A 21,400-nucleotide genomic window follows, 5' to 3' on the forward strand; every position below is an offset into this window, starting at 1 on the left:
CGGATCAACAGCCAACAATCTAAGAAAATTTCAAGTAATATAGCACGGACTTAAGCGAGATATTGCCGAGTCCCCCGACTTCGGATCAGACCCACGTGCCTCGCATCTTCTTTCTCCCCTCCTTCTACACCCCCATGTTTAACGCCTCTCACTGACACAGTCCCAGCTCTGCTTACATGAAGGGAGCCATCGATGGACAAGTATGTTGATAACAGAAGTCAGGGACAGTGTTTATACAGAGAGACTATCATAAAGAAAATATTGGGCTCCCCTTACACCATTTCCGTGGTCCCAGTATTTTTTTTTAAGTGCATCGGGTAGAAATAAAGGAGCTAAATATGTAAATAACACCCACTAGTAACTGGGAACTTCATTAAAAGTTAAAGACCACTGAAATTAAAACTATTAGAAGACTGGGGTCTTGACGTCTGTTCCAGGACAAATTAGCTTTATAAGAAGCCATTCATTACCTCTTAGTCCTACACTTAGAAAGCAGTTCTAACTATATTAGTAGGTTCGCCAGGTGAAGAGATCATGGTACATCCACTGAAACTTGGATTAGTTACTAAATGCTTCAGCGTTTGTAGTCATTTTCAAAACAAATTTTCTGATACTGTGTTTAACAGACAGTAAGAATTAACCACAAGAATGGCCAGACATATCTTGGCACTTAAATTACTTCGTGCCATGTTCTCTTAAATATGTCGCTGGTACAACTTGAGATAAAGATTCTTAATTATTTTTGTGAACAACACCAAAAAGATACCTCACTCTCCCCCTTCTAGTGCCTTGATATGAAGAGTGAGCTCTCTGAAGACAGGCACCCAAGCATGAAAATCATGTTCCCTGATGACAAATGTTCCTGAGCTCAGGAAGGGAGGAGGCCACGTCACTGGAAATCCCCCCTGTAGCCCTTTACTGATGAAAAAGTCACATTAACTATAGATCCATTACTACCCAGTTTAGACTCTTTAAACTTTTTTTTTCTTGGGGATATCAAAACCCCCAAAACTGTAAGGATGAACAACTGAAAAAATAAATGCTAAAGCAAACACACAGAAGGACAGAGTTTGGGTAGCAGAAAAAGGGGAGACGGAGCAGAAAGGAAAAACGTCAGGCCAGAGGAAGCGAGACACCCTGGCGGCACGCCATGGCACAGTGTCCACGAGTCCATCAACACTTACTCTGCAGTGGACGGGAGGCACGTGAAAATGCCTAGCGGCTGTAAACACTGAATTCACCACGACCTCGCTCTCCCTACTAGGGTTATAAACATAGAGAATCTTGGCTGCAGGGTGTCCCAGGAACCTAGGAGAGGAACAAGGAGAAAAAGCAATTGTGTGGTGATAAATATAACTATCCATCCATCCATCCATCCATCCATCCTTCCATCCATCCATATGTGTTCCTTAAACCAAGGAAGTTGTTGATATTCATTATAAAGTTAAAGGCAACAAATATCAAAATTCTGTTATTAATAAAACATTGAATCCACAAGTGTGAAAAAAAATCCTTTCTTTTATAAAACTTATGCCAACCCACATTAGCACCCCACTGGTTTTTGTGTTAGAAGAATTCAACCCATCTAGGCCCCATTAAATGCTTGCAAAAAACACACAGTGGGAACAAGGTACTTGTCCAACTTGGGACTCTAAATCAAATGAAAATATGTTTAGACAGGAAACTACTCGTAGAAAAATCCATTTCTTTTGCGGGGAATGAATTTCAACTTGCAAAGAGACTTCATTAAATCTTATAAAACGAAAACTTAATTGTTGCTAAAAAACCATTCTTCTAAGAAAAATGAAAACCCTGCATCACTTTCTAGCAGTGGTTCTTATCCATTTAAATCATGAGTCTTTCTGAACACTGATGAAGGTTTGGCTCCTTCCTCCACAAACATGCACACACAAAAATTTACACGGAATTTCAAAACTCCCTGAACCTCAGATTAAGAATCTCTGCTTGACAGCAAGTACCCTAAAGACCTTAATGCTGACTTTCTCACCTACAAGGCTGCCCTGACAAAGGAACTGTAAGAGAAAAAGAGCTGGTCTCTAGCCCACTTACCTGGAGCTACCTGCAATGTTCCCTCTAAACCTTCACCTCTGAGTCCTGCTGCCCAATACCAAATTCACTCTAGTTAAACTATGTTGCGATAAACAGAAAGTCTGCAAACATTTCACTGAAGTCATTTCTCCAGTTTTAATGCCCTCAGTGGCAGAGACCCAAATATGCAGTTCTCAGTAAGCCCCAGAAAAAACACTATATTCTAAATCTGGCAAAAAACTCATCTATATTATGCTTGTATTTTTCTGATTTTATTCCAATTTCTCTGATATTAGAGATGTGTGCTTTTAGAAAAATGAAATGTTGTTTCTTTTATACACAATGAGATTTCAAAAATACTATATTTATCACCAGCAAATCCTTGGGATTCTTCTTCTAGCTTTTCTTTCTAGTTTTAATCACAGGTCTTAATAGGTTTAATATGTCCAATGTGTATTTTAAAAAATAAGTCTTTTACAGCCAGTTACAAGTAAAATACAAATCAGTGAGACTAAAATCTTGTTTTTTTTTAGTGTGCTCTTAGATTATACAACTAACATTTTCTTACACTCCCATAAGCATAAAGGGTCACCTCAGAAAGCCCTACCTAAGAGTACCAGGTCTACATTTATCTTTTCTCTGAATTAAATTAAATAAAAAGGACAATTCCATGATTTTCAGTAAATAGCATGAATCAATCGGCAAAGTTATTAATATTTATCTTCAGAGCTTTATATCCCAATTCGCACAGCTGGAATCAAAGATTTTTCATTTCAAAAGATACAAATATCTCTCAGAGAAACACATTAGAAAATAAGGCTACAAAGAGGCAATGCAACAAAGCCCAAGGACTGCATCCACCAGAAACCTCACCAGACCTGACAGAGAATGCTGGCTGAAACCTAGTCACCACTGCGCTATTTTTATTCTATTTTTTTTTTTAATTCTATTTTTAAAAATGTTATGAGGATAAGAATTTCCTTCACTAGTGACAACTGGAAGATGCTCTATTAATTTAATACTACGAAAGAATGATTAAAATCTCTTATGAATGATGAGCACTTTTAATCTCAGGACCAGCAGAATATTAACCCTAATATAAACTCTAATAAGTAGGCGGAGAACAACTTGACAGTATGACCCTGATTCTGCACCCTAGAAAGAAATCAAAGTTATGAAAGGGATGGAGTTGGCCAAAAAGTCGACATCAAAATAAATAGCAAAAGCTGAAATAGGGCAATGAAGAATCAGGAAAACTGTCTAAAGTTTTAATCTAATGCCTATAAATTATGTCAATTATCAGAAGTAAGGTAAAAAAACATTTTTAAAGTATTCTAATTTAAACTACTGTTTCTTCTTACTGAGATTTTAAAATTTTCAGGAAAAACAATTTATTTCCCGATTTATATTCTAGATAGATTTTACTCACAAGAAAAAAAAATAGCATGGTATGTGCTGGCTTAGAAATTAGAAGATTTATTCTGTCACTTCTAGTAAAATGTCCTTGATCAAACTGCATTACTCCTCTGCAACAAATGTATAAACACATTTTAGTACATGCCTGAACACACATGCACGCACGCAAACATACACACACTCGGATTTAACACTCAAATGACAAGAGACATGACTGTACTTTGAGAACTACAGAAGTCCTACATAAACATAACTGAACCATGCAAAGGTGGCTCAAGTCTAAAAGTTAGCAACCTTTCCAAATCAAAGACTTTAAATATTTTTTCAACATGCTTCCAGCCATCAAGACCAACAATTGATATCTATATAAGCAAATTAACATATAAAGCTAATATATACATAAATCCATGTGCACTGATCACAGGATTTTTATGTTACTGAAAAGAAAATATATCATACACAGCTAGAGCTCTATGACCTGGAATTGTTATCCTAATCTAATTGTACTTAATACTATCCACCTTATTACATCTACCGATCAGTAATACGTCCTGAATTAAAATTTCTTTTTACAATAAAGACTTCTCACAAAAGCAAAGTGCTCTCTCAGAATTTGAAATCTGTGAGGTTTTACTATAAATTTAGCATCTAAAAAAGTTACTTTACCTAAGAGTAAAAATATAACAATTCATAAATCAGAAAGCAGGCACATAGACTCCTGTAAAGTCAGCAATCTCCCTTCACACTTTTGTCTCTTCTTCCTTTCACAGAATCTTTTTGAAAAGCTCAACAAGGTCCTTGTAAATTGAAAATTCACTCTCTCTCACTTCAGAGCTAACTTTTGATGATCAGAAGAAAATGGAAAGGCGGCTGGCTATGCAGATGAATACGGGAGGGCACACCATGGGGACCACCACCAACCCGGCCCGGTGCTCTCCCAACACCGTGGTTATTTTATTCACATAACTTTTCTTGTAACTCAACGAAGCTCTTTGTAAAACTGAAGTGATGGTCCAGGCTGCTAGAGCAAACCAAGTTTTTACACCTGAAACACTCCTTTAACTTTCACCCTTGAAACTGCTGTTTTGAGATTACATCTGTTCAATGTGGCAATATTCTGCACCGAGGGAGTTAGACACTAAATTTCAAACATCATCACAGCAACAAGAGTCCTCAAGTTTCCTCTTCTGCACAGCTTCGCCCTTCTCTTCCTTAATTTCTCTGAGTTCCCAGGTTAGTCCCTCAACTGACACTCAGATCACATTCCCTTCACCTCATAGTTCTTAACATGATGTAAGAACTGTAAGTAATTACAGCTTACGTGCTGTCTTCTCCACTTAACTTGTTTCCGAAGTCTTAATTATAATAACTAATGTCTGCACAGTGCAATTTTGAATCCTGAAGCATAGTGAGAAGTTAAAACCAGTCAGTAAATGAATCTAACTTAAAAAACTGAAAAACCATCAATATTTTAGGTTTTCTTTATAAAATAATCTGATTTGTTTCAGAAAAACAAGGACTTAATATTGACTTCTTATTAAATTCTAGTCATTATAAATTATTATAAGGTATATTTATTAAAAACTAAAGAAAGGACTAAAACAATTCTTACACCTTCCATTCCACATAAATATTCCTTTTAACAAGTCCCAAGATCAATATCACTTGCTATGATTAATACACTTTAAAAGTACTTAACATCATATATATATAAAAGATATCCTAAAAGCCAATAATGCAAATAAGTTCTTAAAAATTATAAATAAAAGATACTTACTGAATTCCAAAATCTAGAACTGATGGCTGAAAATGTAAGCCATTTCCACTAAATAGTTTGTCTGAGAAGCTAAAAAAGAAAAAAAGAGAGAGATTAACTTCTGTTGTCGTTTTAAATTTTGAATGTTAAGTTATGAGATACAATTTTATTCCCTCATAGATGAGTCTGAACTAGATTTTAAACACTAACATTGAATTACTGGCAGTCTAATATAATTCTACAGTTGCAAAAATTTAAGATACTCTTAGATTATGGTTAATATACCTTTATATCAAATGTACAGATTCTGTAAGCATTCAGACAAAAATGTGGATGAATCTAATTTTTAATAGACTTCATTTCTGGAGAAATTCAGATAACATGACTATCTTCATAAACCTCGAATCAAGAAAAGACATACAAGTATGTTGGATGGGAGTGAGGGTGGGAGAGAGGAGCTGGAGACAGAGAAAGCTTTGGCCACTAAATTTCTTAAGACTTATAACAGGGAAAAGATGGGTGCATGGCCAGGGTTGTTCCTGAAGGCTGAAACCATAACCAGATCTATATTTTTAAGGATAACCATCACATAAAATTTCACATGGTAGGACATGGTAGGATAACCATTGCATATAATTTCAGCAATTGTTAATCATTATTATGATTTTGTTTTCCTTCAGCATCAAAAGCTACCAATTAACATACCAAAAAGCATGGAAAGAAGACACATAAAAAACATAAGCTCTAGGGGACAGGGAAAGGGGGAAGTAGAAGGAGGGAATTAAAATCATTTCTTCAATTAAAAAATAATAAAAAATTTAAAAATCTTACAAAAATAAGCTCTAATAATATGTAAGCATACTTAAAGACATAAAATATAAAAATGTTATATATAAATGTATATATATACAGATATATACATGCATGTGCATAAATACATATATACATGTATATGTACACATACACATATACATATATATATATATATACACACACCAAGGAAATATCAACTGTCATATGACATTTTAAAAGCCATGTAAAAATATTTAACTGAAGAAGCTTCTAAATATAACATACATGATGATTTTCAAAGACTCCAGCTAGCTTTCCAAAATACAATCTTTCCATTTTCTTCTCTCACCAAGTAGCCCTCCACCAAGCGTGGTTCTGGGGCTGGTACAGGAGCAGACACATCTGAGTTTCGAACCTGCTGGCCAACAGAAGCTTTGTGACCTTCAGCAGCTCCCTTTCCGATTTTCCTTGAAGGTACAAACGAGACAGAGACCAGAGACCAGACACCCTCTTCCAAAATCCTCTTCTCATAGGGAGAATCATGGCTGCAATCTTTTCCTCCTCCATTTTTTTTGCCTCTATCTAAGCTTCCTGTTCTCCATCCTTTCTCCTAAGACTCCCTTCTCTCTGCAATCTTCTATTCGCATTTCCTTTAGTTTGTCTCCAAAATCAGCCATATTAATAACAAAGGTGATGCCTCAGTCTCCATCTGCCTATCCTGCCAATCTCTCCTCTCATGTGGAGGTTAAGCAGAGAAGAGGCATGTTATTTGCTGGGCCCCTTCAAACTTCCGAAGGCCAGGACTAACTCCATGACTTACTTGCAAAAAAAAAAGCCACTAACACACCCAGGAGCCTCCAGATATGTTTTGAGGAGCCCCAGAAAGTGATGAACACACAGAGGTGCCAACAACAGAGGCACCATGGCCATGCCACTCCAGACTGAGCTGACCAGGGCTCAGAATTCCAGAAGACTGTTTAAAAACAGGTAACTTCGCACACCAAAAATTATAGTACAGAAGTCAAGCTACTGTATCAGTAATAAGCAAAATAACTACTGACAGTCTCCTTCCTCTCTTGTGTACCAAAAGTGGATTTATCATCAGATTTCACATACAACTTCTGAATGAAGACGGTTTAGAGGATTGAAATAATTCACCCAAGATCACACAGCTACTAAGGGGCAGAGCTCAAATTCCAATGCAGATCTGTCCAGGTCAGAAACGTGAACCTAGCAATGGCGTTCAGGCCTATCCAAGTTCGCATGACCTCCCCAAGGAACCGAGGCAGTCTTGCCCACTGGGTGAGGGCTTGGGCTTCGGAGTCCAGATAAACTTGTCTTCCAGGTCCAAGGCCATCATGTTCTAGCCTTGAGAGGTACTTAACTACTCTCAAGTCCCAGCCTTGCTATCTGTAAAGTGGAGATGACAATAGTATCTACCATCATGAGTCTAAAATGAGATGATAATGCCTTTGCTTCATGACTGGCACCGAGTTAAGTGCAATAAACATTATATCATGTTACTAAGAGGAGGATGAGAATCTAACAAGAGCAATGAGAACAGGAGGAGAAGCCAATTGAGCTTGGAGTCAGAGCTGACTCTGGATTTAAAAGACCCAAATGAGGTAGCAGCAATTATTTCTGAATAGAACAAATGAAATATAAACCTGGGCCATCGCATAGCATGACAGATTTTGAAGTTCCGTAATCAGGAAGTTTTACGTACCCAATGAAAACCAAAAAGTCCAACCCGAAATTGGTAGAAATGCCAGAATTTCTCTCACTTCAAAGAAGTCTCTATTTTGACCTCACAGTGGAGAAATAAAACCATATCAGTATTGTTCCCTTAAGACAGAATAGATTCGTCTTTCTTACTAGTCAGTTTCAGCTCACTTGACTTTAAAATTTGGAAACTGGACCAAGTTACAAGGAGATTTAACATCACTACATAAATTTAAAAGTTAGACCTCATAGGTAAAACCGTTTTTGACTCAGGCATTTACCTGGAGAGAACTCACACTTATGCATACACCCTCAAGTATTTATTAAAGATTCAAGGGGGAAAAAAGCTGCAAATCACCAAATTTAGCTAACTACGGACACATCGACAATTATCCTCAAATATCAGTGCTAGCTAAGAAATTACACTGTTTAAAGAGGCCAAAGTTTTCACTTCTAAATTGACAGCTTCAAAAAAATAAATTAAGCTTTAAGAGCGACCGCAATAAAAGATAAAATTCCCTCCTTTTCCCCCTTTCTCTCAAAAGTCAGCATTAACCACTTCACATCTGTTTATGTCAAATCCACCTGGCCTCTCTCACCTTAAGGGTCCCCACATCTGGCACAAACACACGACTCTTATAAAAAAATAAACTATAAATTTATGCCGCATATTTCTCATGTTCACCTTTTCCCCATCTGCAAGATAATTATAAGGAAAAGGTCTTAATTAAAAGAGAAAAATAAAAAAGAGGCCATTTGGCTTCTATAACAAGAGTGAGGCATAGGGAGGGACAAGAACAAAAAAGTGACAGTAGTCTGAGGTGAGTGGGCTCCTGTTCACGGAGACCCTGAGCCACACATTCCTGCAGCACTTGTCCTAAGGACACCACCTTCCTCAAAGAGCTGAGCCTTCCCTCAGCCACAGGACACGGGGACGAGGAATTCCACGTGCTAGTTTGAAAGACTATCTTTGCCTTCGATTATCTAACATTTTTTCTTTCATCTTCTCTTTTTAAAAATGTTTAAAAATTCTGTGTATAGAAAACAAATACAGTTCCAAAAAAGTGGCTAGTAGAAAAGAAATTTCACTGGAGATGAGGGGACCTGGGTTCAGGTCCCAGCTATGACATGAGTTCCCGTGTGACACAGAGTTTAGTCTTCTCTTCGGCAAATTGAGGGAGCCGGACTAGGTGACTCTGAGATCCTCAGAAGAGGGTTGGAATGCCCAGACTCCTTATTCCTAGGGAAATTAAATCCATCTACTGGTATCGGGTACATCCTTTAGAAAAACTCAGTCCAGGAACTTATAGGGAGATGAATTAACTATCACCAAGTCTTCTGGCCTTTCACAAGTGTTATCTGACCAAACAACATCTTTTCAAAGGCCATGAGCCACCTCTCCAGAATGAGCAACAGGGCCCATCGACTCCAGACCCAGCTTCATAGCTCCTAGCTCTTTGGCAAGGCCTGGCTGCCCTGGAGCGGGCGGCGCCTCAAGCAAGAGTGTCCCCTGCAGGTTCTAATCCAGGAAGCTGAACAAGGCTCGGCCAAGCAGGATGAGCAAAACTCGAAGGTCCAGAGAGTCAAATAAGGAGAGAAAAGGAAAAACCTAAAAAAAAAAGGTCAGGAAAGGCTTCAAAGGGGCGGAGGGGGAATGGGCCTCAACGAAGAGCTAACGTGAGTGGAAACTGAATGGAGGCCACTTTCAGCACGGTTTACGGACACACAGGCCACATATGGGGAACACCATCTGAGCAAGGGAAACCCACTAGAAAGTTGGCTGTTGGCTGAGTAGAGTGCGGAGCCTAAATCACAGAGACAAGTGTGAGCAGGAGGAAAGGAGGAAGCAGAGGAAGCAGCCCTGAGACAGCCCCGCAGCCAACAAAGACAGCTCCTCTGGACTGTGAGGACGGGGGACACTGGAAAGGTCAGTGCTCACCATGATGCTCAGGACACGAGTCTTAGGGACGGTACCGTGGCTCAAGGTAAACCCAAAGGTTTAACTGAAGTCTAGAGCACACTGCCATGTTTCAGAAGAGGTCCTGCAGGGGCCCCAGAGTCCTTTCAGAACAAGTGACAAAATACCTGCGCCTTCAAAGAGGAATGTGAGAAACAGTGACCACCTACGGGGAGGGTGGAACTGTCTGGTTTTCCACAGTCCTAAATGGACTGGCTTCCTTCCATCTGTCTCTAGAAGCCCTGACATCTACAGCTAGTGCCTTTCAAATGTAAACTCTTTCAATACCTGGAGAGTGTAACACATGTTTAAGAAAAAAACTTTTTTTTGAGCCTACGACAAGGGCTTTAGCCACCGATAACACATGTTTAAGAAACAAACTTTTTTTTTTTTTGAGCCTACGACAAGGGCTTTAGCCACCGGAAGAGAGTAAAAGGGTTGTGTGGACAAGAGAAAAGGCTTCCCATTCATTTCGCAAACCCTCAGAGGTGACAAAGTAAACCACATCGAAATAATGCTACTGTCTAGACTCCATCGGTTTCAAGGACAGACCTATTATGCAAATGAGCTACTTACTGGGCTATTCTTTAGAGTCACAAGAACATGGGTGCCTATGAGGTCCCAGGGCTGGGGAGACTCCAGACGCCCCTAAGACAGGGACTCCTGCATTGTTAATTAATTCCCTCAGACCCTGAGCAGGACTCTGCTGCCATTCCCAGGGGCCTTGGAGGAACTGAATACTTTCCCGTTTTGCAATAAATCTGGAATTGATGGCTGCACAGATACAGGCAGCCCCAGCCTGGGAGCGGCCTTCCTGAGGCTCGCTCATCCCAGGGCGAGGTCTCCCCAGGCTCCCTGCAGTTGGTGCCAACACTGCCTGAAGCGCTTCTGTGATCTGAGGTAGGCATCCAGCTCCAGGGCCTTCAGGAAAAAGGAATGGCCCGAACTGCATGATTTATGAAATGACCTCTAAAGCTACATGATCTATAAAATTCTACATCATAATCTTAAGACTACAAGTTGCTTTCTACTTTCATTTTTAATTAAAAAAAAAAAAAGTTCCTGGAAGTTTGACAGGAAAAAACATGACATACGCAGGTATGTCCTCTTATGTGAGAACTGCTATTCTTCTTGGTAAATTACTTGAGAAGAATCACTTAACAATAAAGACAAGACAGTATTTTGGGTGTAAAAAGTCATGTGGTAGAACATGGTTCTCCTTGTTTCTACGGAAAGCCTCGGGCACGTTGATGGCCCAGCCTTCCTAAGGCCAAGACAAAAGTCCATGCTAGTCTGTCCCCTGAGTTGCTGATGACCTTTTCTGTGGTCATGCCGCCCATGGATGAGGTGTTCCTTCTGTCAAAGACTAACCCCTCCCACCCTTTCAGGGGAGGGTCCTGGGCTCACTCCAGGGCCTCAGCGCCTCCATCCTGCCCTCTCCAGGATCTGCACCATCTCCCTCCCTACTCTTTCTTCACTCCATGACAGGCTCCTGCCCCGCTCACTCGAGATCCCCTGATGCTCCCTACCAGCTCAAGTCCTCTTCTTCCCTTCGTAGTCAAACTGTTAGCAAAAGTAACAGCAGCAGCAAGTTCATTTATCGAGCACGTACAGTGTACCAGATGCTGTACCCAGCGCTGTATTATCCCACGGAATCCTTAGAACCCTGTGTGGGTAGCAGCATTATCGCCTTTCCACACACAAGGAAAAAGACACTTTGAGTGCTGAAACGACCTGTCTAAGCCCATAGGCTCTGCGGTGGGGGTTGAATGGGAGTCTGAGTCCACACTCAGAGCCCCTACACTACCCTGCCTGCCGTACCCCTTCTCTGGCACCCTGCATCCTCACCTGACCAAGGCTGCTCTTGCTGAGGGCATCAATGATGACAAGCTGTGAAGTCAAGCGCTGAGCTCCCTTAATCTTTCCACTGGCTACCCTCTCTCGAAGTGTCCTCCCTTGGTTTCTAGGAAATCTTGCCCAGTCTTCCTCCTACCCCTACAGCTGCTCCTTCTCATCTCCTTGGCAAGCTCCCCTCCCTCTGCTTATCTCTCCCACATTACTGTTCCCTTAGCTCTTCCTCAATTCTTACTCTTCCGGGGCCAATCACCCCCCGCCCCCACAAGGTTCACCTATCACTGATAAGGTGATGTTTCCTATACAGACATTTCTCTTTTCTTTGGCTGTCCAGCAGCTAAGCTTCCTTACTATATTCACAGATTTCCCACTGTCACCCCATCTGAATTGTGAAAGAACCACTTACTAATTTTATTAGCCCTGCTTGCAGTTAGGTGCTGGCGCATGACCTAGACTTGGCCAGAGACACCTGCCTGAGGCCGGGCATCGGGAGCGGATGGAAGGAAGGAAAAGGAAGGAGGAAGGAGAGGGAAGGAAGAAGGGAAGGGAGAAAAGGGAAATCATTCTGGGGGCGACCACAGCAGCTGTGCAGTGGGGTAACCAGCGGAGGCGCAGTATCCTCAGAAGTGCACTTTCAGGACACATTTTGGCTGCGGTTCTAGCTGCTAAGTCCCCTTCTGGCTTGTTTGTTTTCTGAGCCGGGTTCTTAAGTCTTCCTAGAGATTCTGTAAGCTGCCCAACAGCTTTTCAATAAATTCCTTTTCTGCTTAAATCAGCCAGAGGTGGTTTCTGTGGTCTGACTGATTCATTTCCCAAGCCTGTGTATCTGCGGCCTGGACTCTGCTGAGCTCCTGACTTGTGTTTCCATCCGACCCAGACGCCGGGCCGTCGACGGCCCACAGGCACCTCCAGATGGAATCCGAGATGGGACTCAACAGCCTGCCTCCTCTCCCCAGCCGCTCACGGCGCTGTGTCACCCTCTGGGTGACTGACGGCCTACCTAGCCTACCTGCCCAACCGGGAGCTCAGATGAGACCCGGACTCCCGTGCCTGTCTTAACTCCCCGTGCGACTGCTGCCGACGGCTCTCCCGGGACCCGACACTGACGCCACGCAGATCTCTCCTCTCCTTCTCACTAGCAAAAGGCACTGCATTCGCACTTTATCTAAAGAGTTTTACAATACATTATTACATTTATACATTTGATCATACCACAGTCCACGCGCTCTAAAGAACTCCTTTAGCTACGTGGTTAAATGACTTTGCAAAAACCTAGAAAAGAAAAGGCCAGTAATTAAGCTCGTGTTTCCGAACTTCCATTCCAACTTGCTCCTTCCTGCGACATATGGCTTCTCCTCTATGGTTTAAAGATTTCGTGTTTTTTTTTCCCTCAACTCCACTATGTGTTAAAATAATTAAGTATGATTTTTAAATCTGCAAAATACGTTTTGTACTACCTGTCAGCTCATGAGAAAGTAATTCAGTATTAAACGTCTCCAGCAGTCACAGAGTCGGGCAGATGCTACATGTCAGGAAGAGGAAGCCCAAGCAGAAATTCACACGGATGATAAGGAAATGGGGAGACTGGCTGAGAATGGACTTTTCCTTCTCAGTCACAGGAAGACAATGCGAGTTCGTGCAATACTACAGCTCTTATTTTAGAAAACCAACTTTGAGTTCTCGAAGTGCCCATATAACTTCAGACAGTAGTAGTCTCTGAACGTGAATCAGCTTTTTTTTTTTTTTACAAGTTCACCTATAACCCTTAAAGCAACTCGGTAGCTAAACTTACTCATATTGTAAAAGCAGCAATGCCAAGGCCCACGACATTCATTTCTTCACTCTATCTGCACTGAAGCGGTGCCATAGCGAAGGCAGTGTGACCCAAAAATCCAAAGATGAAGAAGAGGCTGGGCTACAGTCTCACATACAAGGCAGAGCACATTCCATGGAAGAAAAGATAGGGTAGAGCAGGTTAAGGAGAAGCATTCTGGAAGAGGTGGCCGTGAGCAGGGCCTCGAAGCTTGGAAATGCCGTCTCCAGGTGAAAAATGGAGGAAGGAGGTAACGGGAAGAACAAACGAAGGCATGCAGGCTGCAGAAAGGCGGATACGTCCGGCAACCGCTTAGAGTCTCTTGGAAGATATAAAAATAATCCTATGTAACTTCACGTCCCAGAACAGTTTGAATTCAAACACAATGAACTGATTGATTTTTTTTTTAACCCCAATGTGGGCCAACACAGCAAAAACAATCCTCAGGCAATTGCAAAGAATATTAACAATACTGTTCGAAAAAAATCTAATGAAAAATCCCTAAGCTTTTTAATTGTCCCTGGAAGGGCCAGCCTCAGGGCCCTCTGCGCTGCAGGGAGTGAAGGAGCCCTGCTGGGTTTGCTGAGAACAGCACAGCGATTGTAGTCAGTCTCGCACAAGACGTCTGCAGCATTCCTGTTTCTCCGAAGACCTGGATGACACTATTCGCAAGGTCAAGTCTTCTCCCTCTAAAGCAATTTAAAAAGACCCACGCGCTGAATTAATTTTTAAAAGGGCATGCAGAAGTTCTTCTTTTAATTGGACTGATAAGCTGTCCACTGAACAAACACACCAGTGTACACCACACACCTGCCCATAGAGCGTAACTTACTACTGCTAAGCTCACGTATGTGATATAATCCCACTGTCAGAATGGCTTGCAAGCTGATTTTTCTCATGTGAAACCCGAAGAATACCGACACTGGAGAAAGCAATCTAGGGTATGCCCAGAAAAACAAGTAGTCCTAAACGCAAGGCAGAGGAGGCTGGGGTTTATTTCCTAGGGATTGAAGGTAAGGTAGGGAATGGTAACTTAAAAATTTTTGTTATGTTAAAAGCAATTTTCCCTTGAGAAATAACGGTAAAGGTTTCATGCTTTCTTTTCTGGAGTTCTGTGACGGAGGCTGTTCTTTGGCCCTTAATATCCCTTCTCTCCTTCTTCCATGTAATTTTTAGCTGGTTACATTTCCCAGGCCCCCTTGCAGCTGGGTACGGCCACAAGTTCCAACAAATGGGATGTAAGCTGAAGTACCATGTGGAAGCTTCCAGAAAGCCTTTGGCCCTTTCCTCCTATCTGCTGCCATGAACACAAATGTCTCCACCTTGCACCAGAGGCCCAGAGCTGGCATCCCAGGGACAGGAACGCAGTGACGGGGAGAGAGCCAGGTCCTAAAGACTTCCTGGAGCCTCACAGGGGAGGGAAAACGCGATCTTGTTTTGAACCCCCGGTATTTTGTAACTCTGTTACCTGCAACTTAATTCGAATTGAAAACGCTTCTTCTTTTCAAACAGCGGCAGCTGCCACTGGCCCAGGCCTCCAGCCTTGGCTTGCCCCTGGGGGGCCGGCTCCAGCAGTGCCAGCCTTTCATGCGGTTCAGGACCAGAACCCAATACATCAGAAGGATAAATGGCCAAAGCAATAAAAGTGACCCAAACATAACCCAGATTTGATGGTAAAACAAAGAAAATTCTAAGAAAGGATGGCTCGTGCTCCCTTTCACTGAGAAAAGTCACTGACTGTGGTGGTCGGTCACCTTGGTGGCTGCTCTGGTCACATGCAGTGTCAACTGAGAAATGCCTATATGTGGACTGCCTGTAGGACTAGGCACGCAGAAACTACCTTCTAGTTCAGAACCTTTCGTTCATCACATGCAGGGACGAGTAACATAAAGAGATGTGCAAGGACCTCAGTGAGACATTTCAGGGAACTCAGACTGATGTGGCCGCACCAGAAGTAAAAGAGCTGTTAGAAGCAACACACAGGTGATGATGTCCCCACCTGGCCTCCTAGGAATAAAGTCCTAGAAGGAGCCTGGCCGGTAAGAGTCCAATGCGCTTTACACTGCAGTGAAGGCAAGTAATAAAAATTATTCTGCTTTTTAAAGACTTCTTGAAACTGCCTCGGTTATTGAGACACATTGCCTCCTTCCCCTGGGGTGACGGGCACGAACCTACAATGGAAAACAGCTCCCTACTGCACTACTTAAAGTCCATCTGACACTGCATCAAACTGTAGAGTTCTTGCAGAACAGGAAGAGGAAAAACGGGAAGACAGTGTCCCGTTTCCTAGTCAGTCTTGAGAGAAAGGGATAAGGTTATAACAGTGAAAAATCTGCTCTGCTCAAGTCCCAAGGCCTATAGGGTCACTGGGTCCCAATCAGAGAAGAAACTAACAAAGGCGAATTAACTAGAAGAATTAGTACAAGAGATCATCAAATGTTCTAGTAATCAGAATTTCAGTTTCAGCTAGTATAAAGGAACACCCCAAGGAGTCAATGAAATTTGTATTGAAGGAGCTTTGCAACGTGCCCAGCAAAGTGTTTGCCCAGGGAGGGGAGAGGTATCAGTTTTAAGGTCAGCGGAAAAGCAAAATAGTAAAGATTCATACTCTGAGCTCCATGGACTTGTAAAGAAGCAAATCAGGCTAAAAACAAGGCCAAAAGGTGTCTCTTTCAGAATTTTATGGGGGTAGGGGGGACACCGCCTCCAACTTAATTCAAGGGAACTGACAGCTCCAGGCTGCACTCCACCAGCACAGCCGTGAAGGAGCAGGAGCCACCCTTTCGATTCAGCCCAAGGAATTTAATTGTTCTTAATTACATAGACGCCACTCATATGCAAATAGTGCATGAAGGGTTTCCTTTTAAATTGTAATTTTCCTTTCAAACTCTTGAGGCACTGAAGTGTTCTTGCAGAAGATGTCATGGAAGAAAGAATGGCCCCGCGGTCACTCAGGCCCAGAAGAGAGGCCCCCTTTCACAGGCCCGCCCTCCCTTTGTCCGGCCCTGTAGGTGTTACTCCCCCAGTGCCCGGCCAGCCCCGGTCGAGTTCCAGGTCTCCTTTTCAGCCCCGTCCTTCTCTAACACCGACCCCTCTCTTTCCAGCACTCTCCATCCCTAGACAAAGCACAAGCACGAATCCGGCACAGACTCCTGGGCCCAGCAGAAAAGGCAGGGGGAAGCGAAGATCAGTTGGTGGCAACTTTGTTTTATCCATGCAGTCCTTACAGGAATGAACGCTGATTATGAAAGTAGAGCTCTCTCACTAAAATTGTTTTGAAGCTAATACTAGCAACCTGGAAAAAAAAAAAAATGCTGCCAAGTCAATAAAAGGCAACAAAACTGTCACTTGCAACATTATAATTAAAAAATATACAGAGGAAAATGAGGCAATTAACAGCAATGTTGGGATGGGTGGGCTATCAGTAACATTTCCCTTTCCCTGATTTTCTAAAATTGTTAAATGATTGGATATCTTCGTGAAAATTTAAAAAAAAATTGGAGTTCTGTTGCCTTTAGAAAAATCAAGAGCAACAAGAAGGTGCACACTTCTTAAAGAGGACTTCTTATTTTTCTGTATCGACGTAAAGAACACGGTTCCACATTTATAAGTTATTCAAAAGAAAAAAAAAAGTTTCAATTCCGGAAACACTTGCTTGTTACTCTTGTTCCACTTCCCTAACTCACTGGTTACTTTTCACTCTCTGGGCTCTCCTCCCCGCTCCCCGCACCTCTCCAGCACAGCTCCTCTGTCCCATCTGCACTCACCTCAATCTGACCTAGTCTCTGGGCTCCAAACCTCTCCTGCCCGGCCCTCTCCCCAACCCCTGCAGTCCAGCTGCCCACCCGCAGGCTGGCTGGGAAGGCTAAGAGACATGAACAAAAAGTCTAGACCTTATCCAACCCACTCCATCGATAGCTATTTTGGCGCAATTGTTCAACCCAATAATCTTGGAATCATCCTTGACTGTCGTCTGCCTTACACTTCACGTCCATCTACTGGCAGTGTCTTGTGAGCTCTGCTTTCAAAACATACGCAGAACTTCACCACCTTCGCCACCTCCACCCTGGGCCAAGCGCCATCACTGCACCTCTGATTTCTTCATTACTAACTGTACTGGCCTCGGCTGGTCTCTGCCTGCAGTCTAGGCTCAACACCAGCCAGGACGGCCTTTTAAAACCTAATTGAGACCGTGTCACTGCTCTGCTCCAAACCCTGTGATGGCTCCCCCTCCCCCACGGGGTACATGCTCTGCTCCATCCGCAAGCTCTTCTGGCTGCTCTGTGAGCACACCTGGCATAAATTCCCACCATAAAGGCCTTTGCACTGGCCATTCTGTCTGGAACATTCTTCTGTCAGCTTCAGGGCGATCTCCCTTACCTCCTCCCAAATCTTTGTAAAGTCTCGCCCTTTGAGTGAGCCTCGACATCGTTTATGACAGCCCCGCCTGCACAATCCTCTCATCCTTTTTCCTCTGCCTTATTTTTTCAACTCTCTCCATCTCACCTTCGAACATCCATATAACTTAGTTGTTGGCTATATTTAGGTTTGCTGTCTCTTTCCTGGACCGTTAGACTGCAAGTTCCACCAGGGCAGAAATTTTGGGTTGTTTTGTGTGCCAGTGTGTCCCAAGCATTTAGAGAACAGACTTAAGTTTGTTTGTTTTTTAAGTTTTCAATTGGTGTCATGGATTTATAAAATCACAATTCAGGCCTCAGAATTTCTTAATTATCCAGTATAAAGTTAGCTTCCCTATAATGTCAAAACCATAAGGTCATGAAAACAATGTTTCCCAAACTTCAGTTTAAACCTTTATCAAATCTAATTTTTGAAGGAAGGAAGGAAGGAGGGAGGGAGGAAGGGAGGGAGGAAGGGAAGGAGGGAGGGACAAAATTGTTTTAAAAACCAATGTCCGGTAAGTTGTATTTTTTTATTCATCTTTAAAAAAAAGTCAGGTCTAGTCATATCGGGGGTAAAAATCAGAGCGACTTACTAAATTACAAATGCTATAATTGTTTATGAAACACTGACTAAGACACTTAAAAAGAGAGAGAGGATACTGAACCTATTAGGAAAAAATACGGCATCGACTCAGACACTGAAATGTGGAAGAGATGAAGCCGGGACCACGAGGAGAGACCCACCTTGCCAGCCGTTGGCTGGGGAGAATCTCTTGGAAGGCTGCAGCCAGGGCTGGGATGCTCTGACTAACCATCTGAATCAGCAACACCCGTGACTGCAACATGCCTGAGACGGCTGTTCTGGCCCCACTGCTTCAATGAGTAGATTCGTAATCCCAGAATGAAGAAATAAATCAAAACCGATAGTATTTACAAACACCAGTCACACAAAAATAGAGGCCAGCTGAGGTGAGGCCCGGGACCTGACCCTCAGCCTCACTTGTGCTACTGCAGTTGCACCCTGGTTCGAGCATCAAGGGGGGACAGGTACGTACCCCACCTCCATGTCTAGTCCCCCAGCTGTAAAGGGGGCTAATGTGACCAACATGGGGACCAAAGATCTGAGAGATGGAGAGAGAATCTCTAAATCCGCTTATTCCTAAAGCCAATAACCCTCCTCCTTCCGGTTTTAAGAGCTAATACATTCCTTTTAATGCTTAAGCTAAATGAATGGAACTTGTCACTTGAAGCTGAAAAAGTCCCAACTAGCAGATGAATCCAGTAATTAAACATAATGCGTGAGGTTGTGTCCGGGAAAGCAGGTAACCTTTGGAACGTTAAGATACATTTTATGACTATTTATGAAAACAAATGCTTTCTGAGGAATAGTACGATTCTGTAAAAGGTCTCCATTAATCTGCATCCCCACCAAAAAAAAACAAAAAAAGTGGGGGAGGTGGCTCTTCAAAGCCTCTACATTGTCTCTATGTAGAACAGCTTCTTTAAGGGAGACAGAACTGTCCTAAAATTAGATTATGGTGATGGCTACATAACCCTGCAGATATACTAAAAAAAAATTTTTTAAGGAACTGTACACTTAAAATGGGTGAACTACATGGTGTATAAATTACATCTCCATAAAGCTATTTTTACAAAAAGAACCAAAAGCAAGTACACATGCCAGCCTCCGAATTCAAGCATTCTGTCAGGATTCAACGTAGAAAAGGGAAGCAGAGAGAGGCCCCTTCTGCAGATGCAACTTCTCAAACGCGCCCCCATACAATCCCTACCAGCTCATTTCCTTTCTGTGCACACAGACGCCTGCCTCTTACACACAGTGAAAATGCCATATGCAGATGCCTTTGATTAGCGCCATCCACATTTCCCATCATTATGCAGCACTTTGTAAGACGCAGTTAATTCCCGCCTATTATCCAAATGCAAAATCATTCTGCCTAATTTCAAGCAGCCTGGCAGCTGCAGGGGAAGAACAGCCTTGCCCTTCAGAGGAGCCCATTTGACATATAACCCCCGCTGCTACTAAGAACTCCAATCGCAGAGGCCTAATCAATTTCAATCAAGTAAGCGCTGTGAGACCAAAGAAAAACGGTGACTTTCCTTTTTCATCTGTGAGCCTGTACCTTCAAAAAGCCGGCATGAGAAGATGAAGAGAAGGGCAGAAATCAGGACTAGTGTTTTAGGCCTTTTATTTTTGGGGTGTGTGTGTGTGTGCTGGGGGCGGGGAGGGGGGGGCTGACGAAGAAGTCAAATATGAGCAGAACAAGCACTTATGCCAAGACGTGCTCTCTCCATCCCTGTATTCATCTTCACGGACGTGTGAGCCCTGATCCTTGAGCCACCTGGCCTCCGGAGCTCAATAAACTCCAATACTACTGAATTATTCTGAATGCGCCAGTTCTCCAAATAATCCCTTGACCTCTCTTCTGAGGAGGCATTTCCGTGTTTTAAATAGCTCCCATTGTGGTCTTCCTTTAACTATAAACAGAGATAAGAAAATATACTAACAGTACTTTATACAACGAAATAGGGTACTGTACTGTGAAAAGCCATATTTATACAATAAAATATAGTATGTAAAGTATTCGGTTAAATTTTTAACCCTCATTACCAACAACTCAATGTTTATTTTGTATTCAGTAACACTTTCGAAATGTATTTCTTTCCTCTAGTAACAACAAAAGAGGAAGACCCTGCACACCCACGCTAGAAATACGGTCATATTCCGGCAGTAATTACAGAATTAATCCCTTTAAATTCAAGAAAAGGTAAATCCTCTGCAGTGGAATCTTTAAAATTATGTAGCTCTTAAACATTTCCTCCCTTTTAAAAAGGATCATCATGAGCGCAAGCTCAGAGTCAAGAAATTTAGTCCACTGGTATTCAATGTGGCCATCTCTCCGAGATAACCAGGGGCGGCTATTAAAAATATGGATCCCGGGACTCTACTAGTTCTTCCTGAATTGTAATCTCTGCAGAAAGAGCCTGGAAACCTGCATTTTGGGAATAGTTCCCCAAAGGAATTCCACTGTCCTTGCTCCCATTAGGAAAGCAGAATGGATGTGTGCATTTGGGAACCACAGGCCCATTTATCCATCTATCTGCTGCTCATCCCAGGATTCTTCCAGTGACGCTTCTGTTTATTATGCAGCTCATTTCCATGATAAAATTCTTTGGAGCAGGAAACAAGCTGGCTGTTTTAAGCAGAAAGGGATATAAATACATCCCTTTTTGCTACTTATGTGATCATCAGAAGGGTTGAGGGAGCAGGCTCTCTGGTGGGCCTCGGGAGGAACGCCCAGAACAACCTGGGACTGGCCCCCAAGGCTGACGGTGCCCCTGTCACATCAGGAAGGTGAAGCTTCTCAGGAAGCTGCCTTGAACTACTGGGTCAGGAATATCCGGCCAGCTGTGCTGCCAGGACCCGACTGCTGCCACCGCTACCATCACTGGTCCTACACCAGACAGGCACTAAGCTGAGTCATGGAAAGAATCACTCCTTGCTACACTCCAGCAGTTAAACATAACGTGAGTTAAATGCGTTTCTGATGCCTCTGCACTGAAAAGTGGTCACCAGAACTGAGTCCAGCGTGCCGGCCTACCCTGAACAGAGGGCCTCCCTT

At 42.7% G+C, this 21,400-nt stretch overlaps 1 protein-coding gene across 1 annotated transcript in view; it reads right to left on the bottom strand.

Moving 5' to 3' along the window:
• Positions 1-21,400, bottom strand: part of TMEM131L (transmembrane 131 like) — a 147,362-nt gene that overhangs the window by 74,521 nt on the left and 51,441 nt on the right. Inside the window, exons 4-5 of the mRNA XM_015600682.2 lie at positions 5,243-5,311; positions 1,185-1,308 (exon numbers count right to left, since the gene is read on the bottom strand). Coding sequence (XP_015456168.1) covers positions 1,185-1,308; positions 5,243-5,311 — 193 coding nt within the window. The remainder of the gene's footprint in view (positions 1-1,184; positions 1,309-5,242; positions 5,312-21,400) is intronic.

Source organism: Pteropus alecto, unplaced genomic scaffold (assembly GCF_000325575.1).
Source record: "Pteropus alecto unplaced genomic scaffold, ASM32557v1 scaffold50, whole genome shotgun sequence".
In the NCBI taxonomy this organism is placed as follows: domain Eukaryota; kingdom Metazoa; phylum Chordata; class Mammalia; order Chiroptera; family Pteropodidae; genus Pteropus; species Pteropus alecto.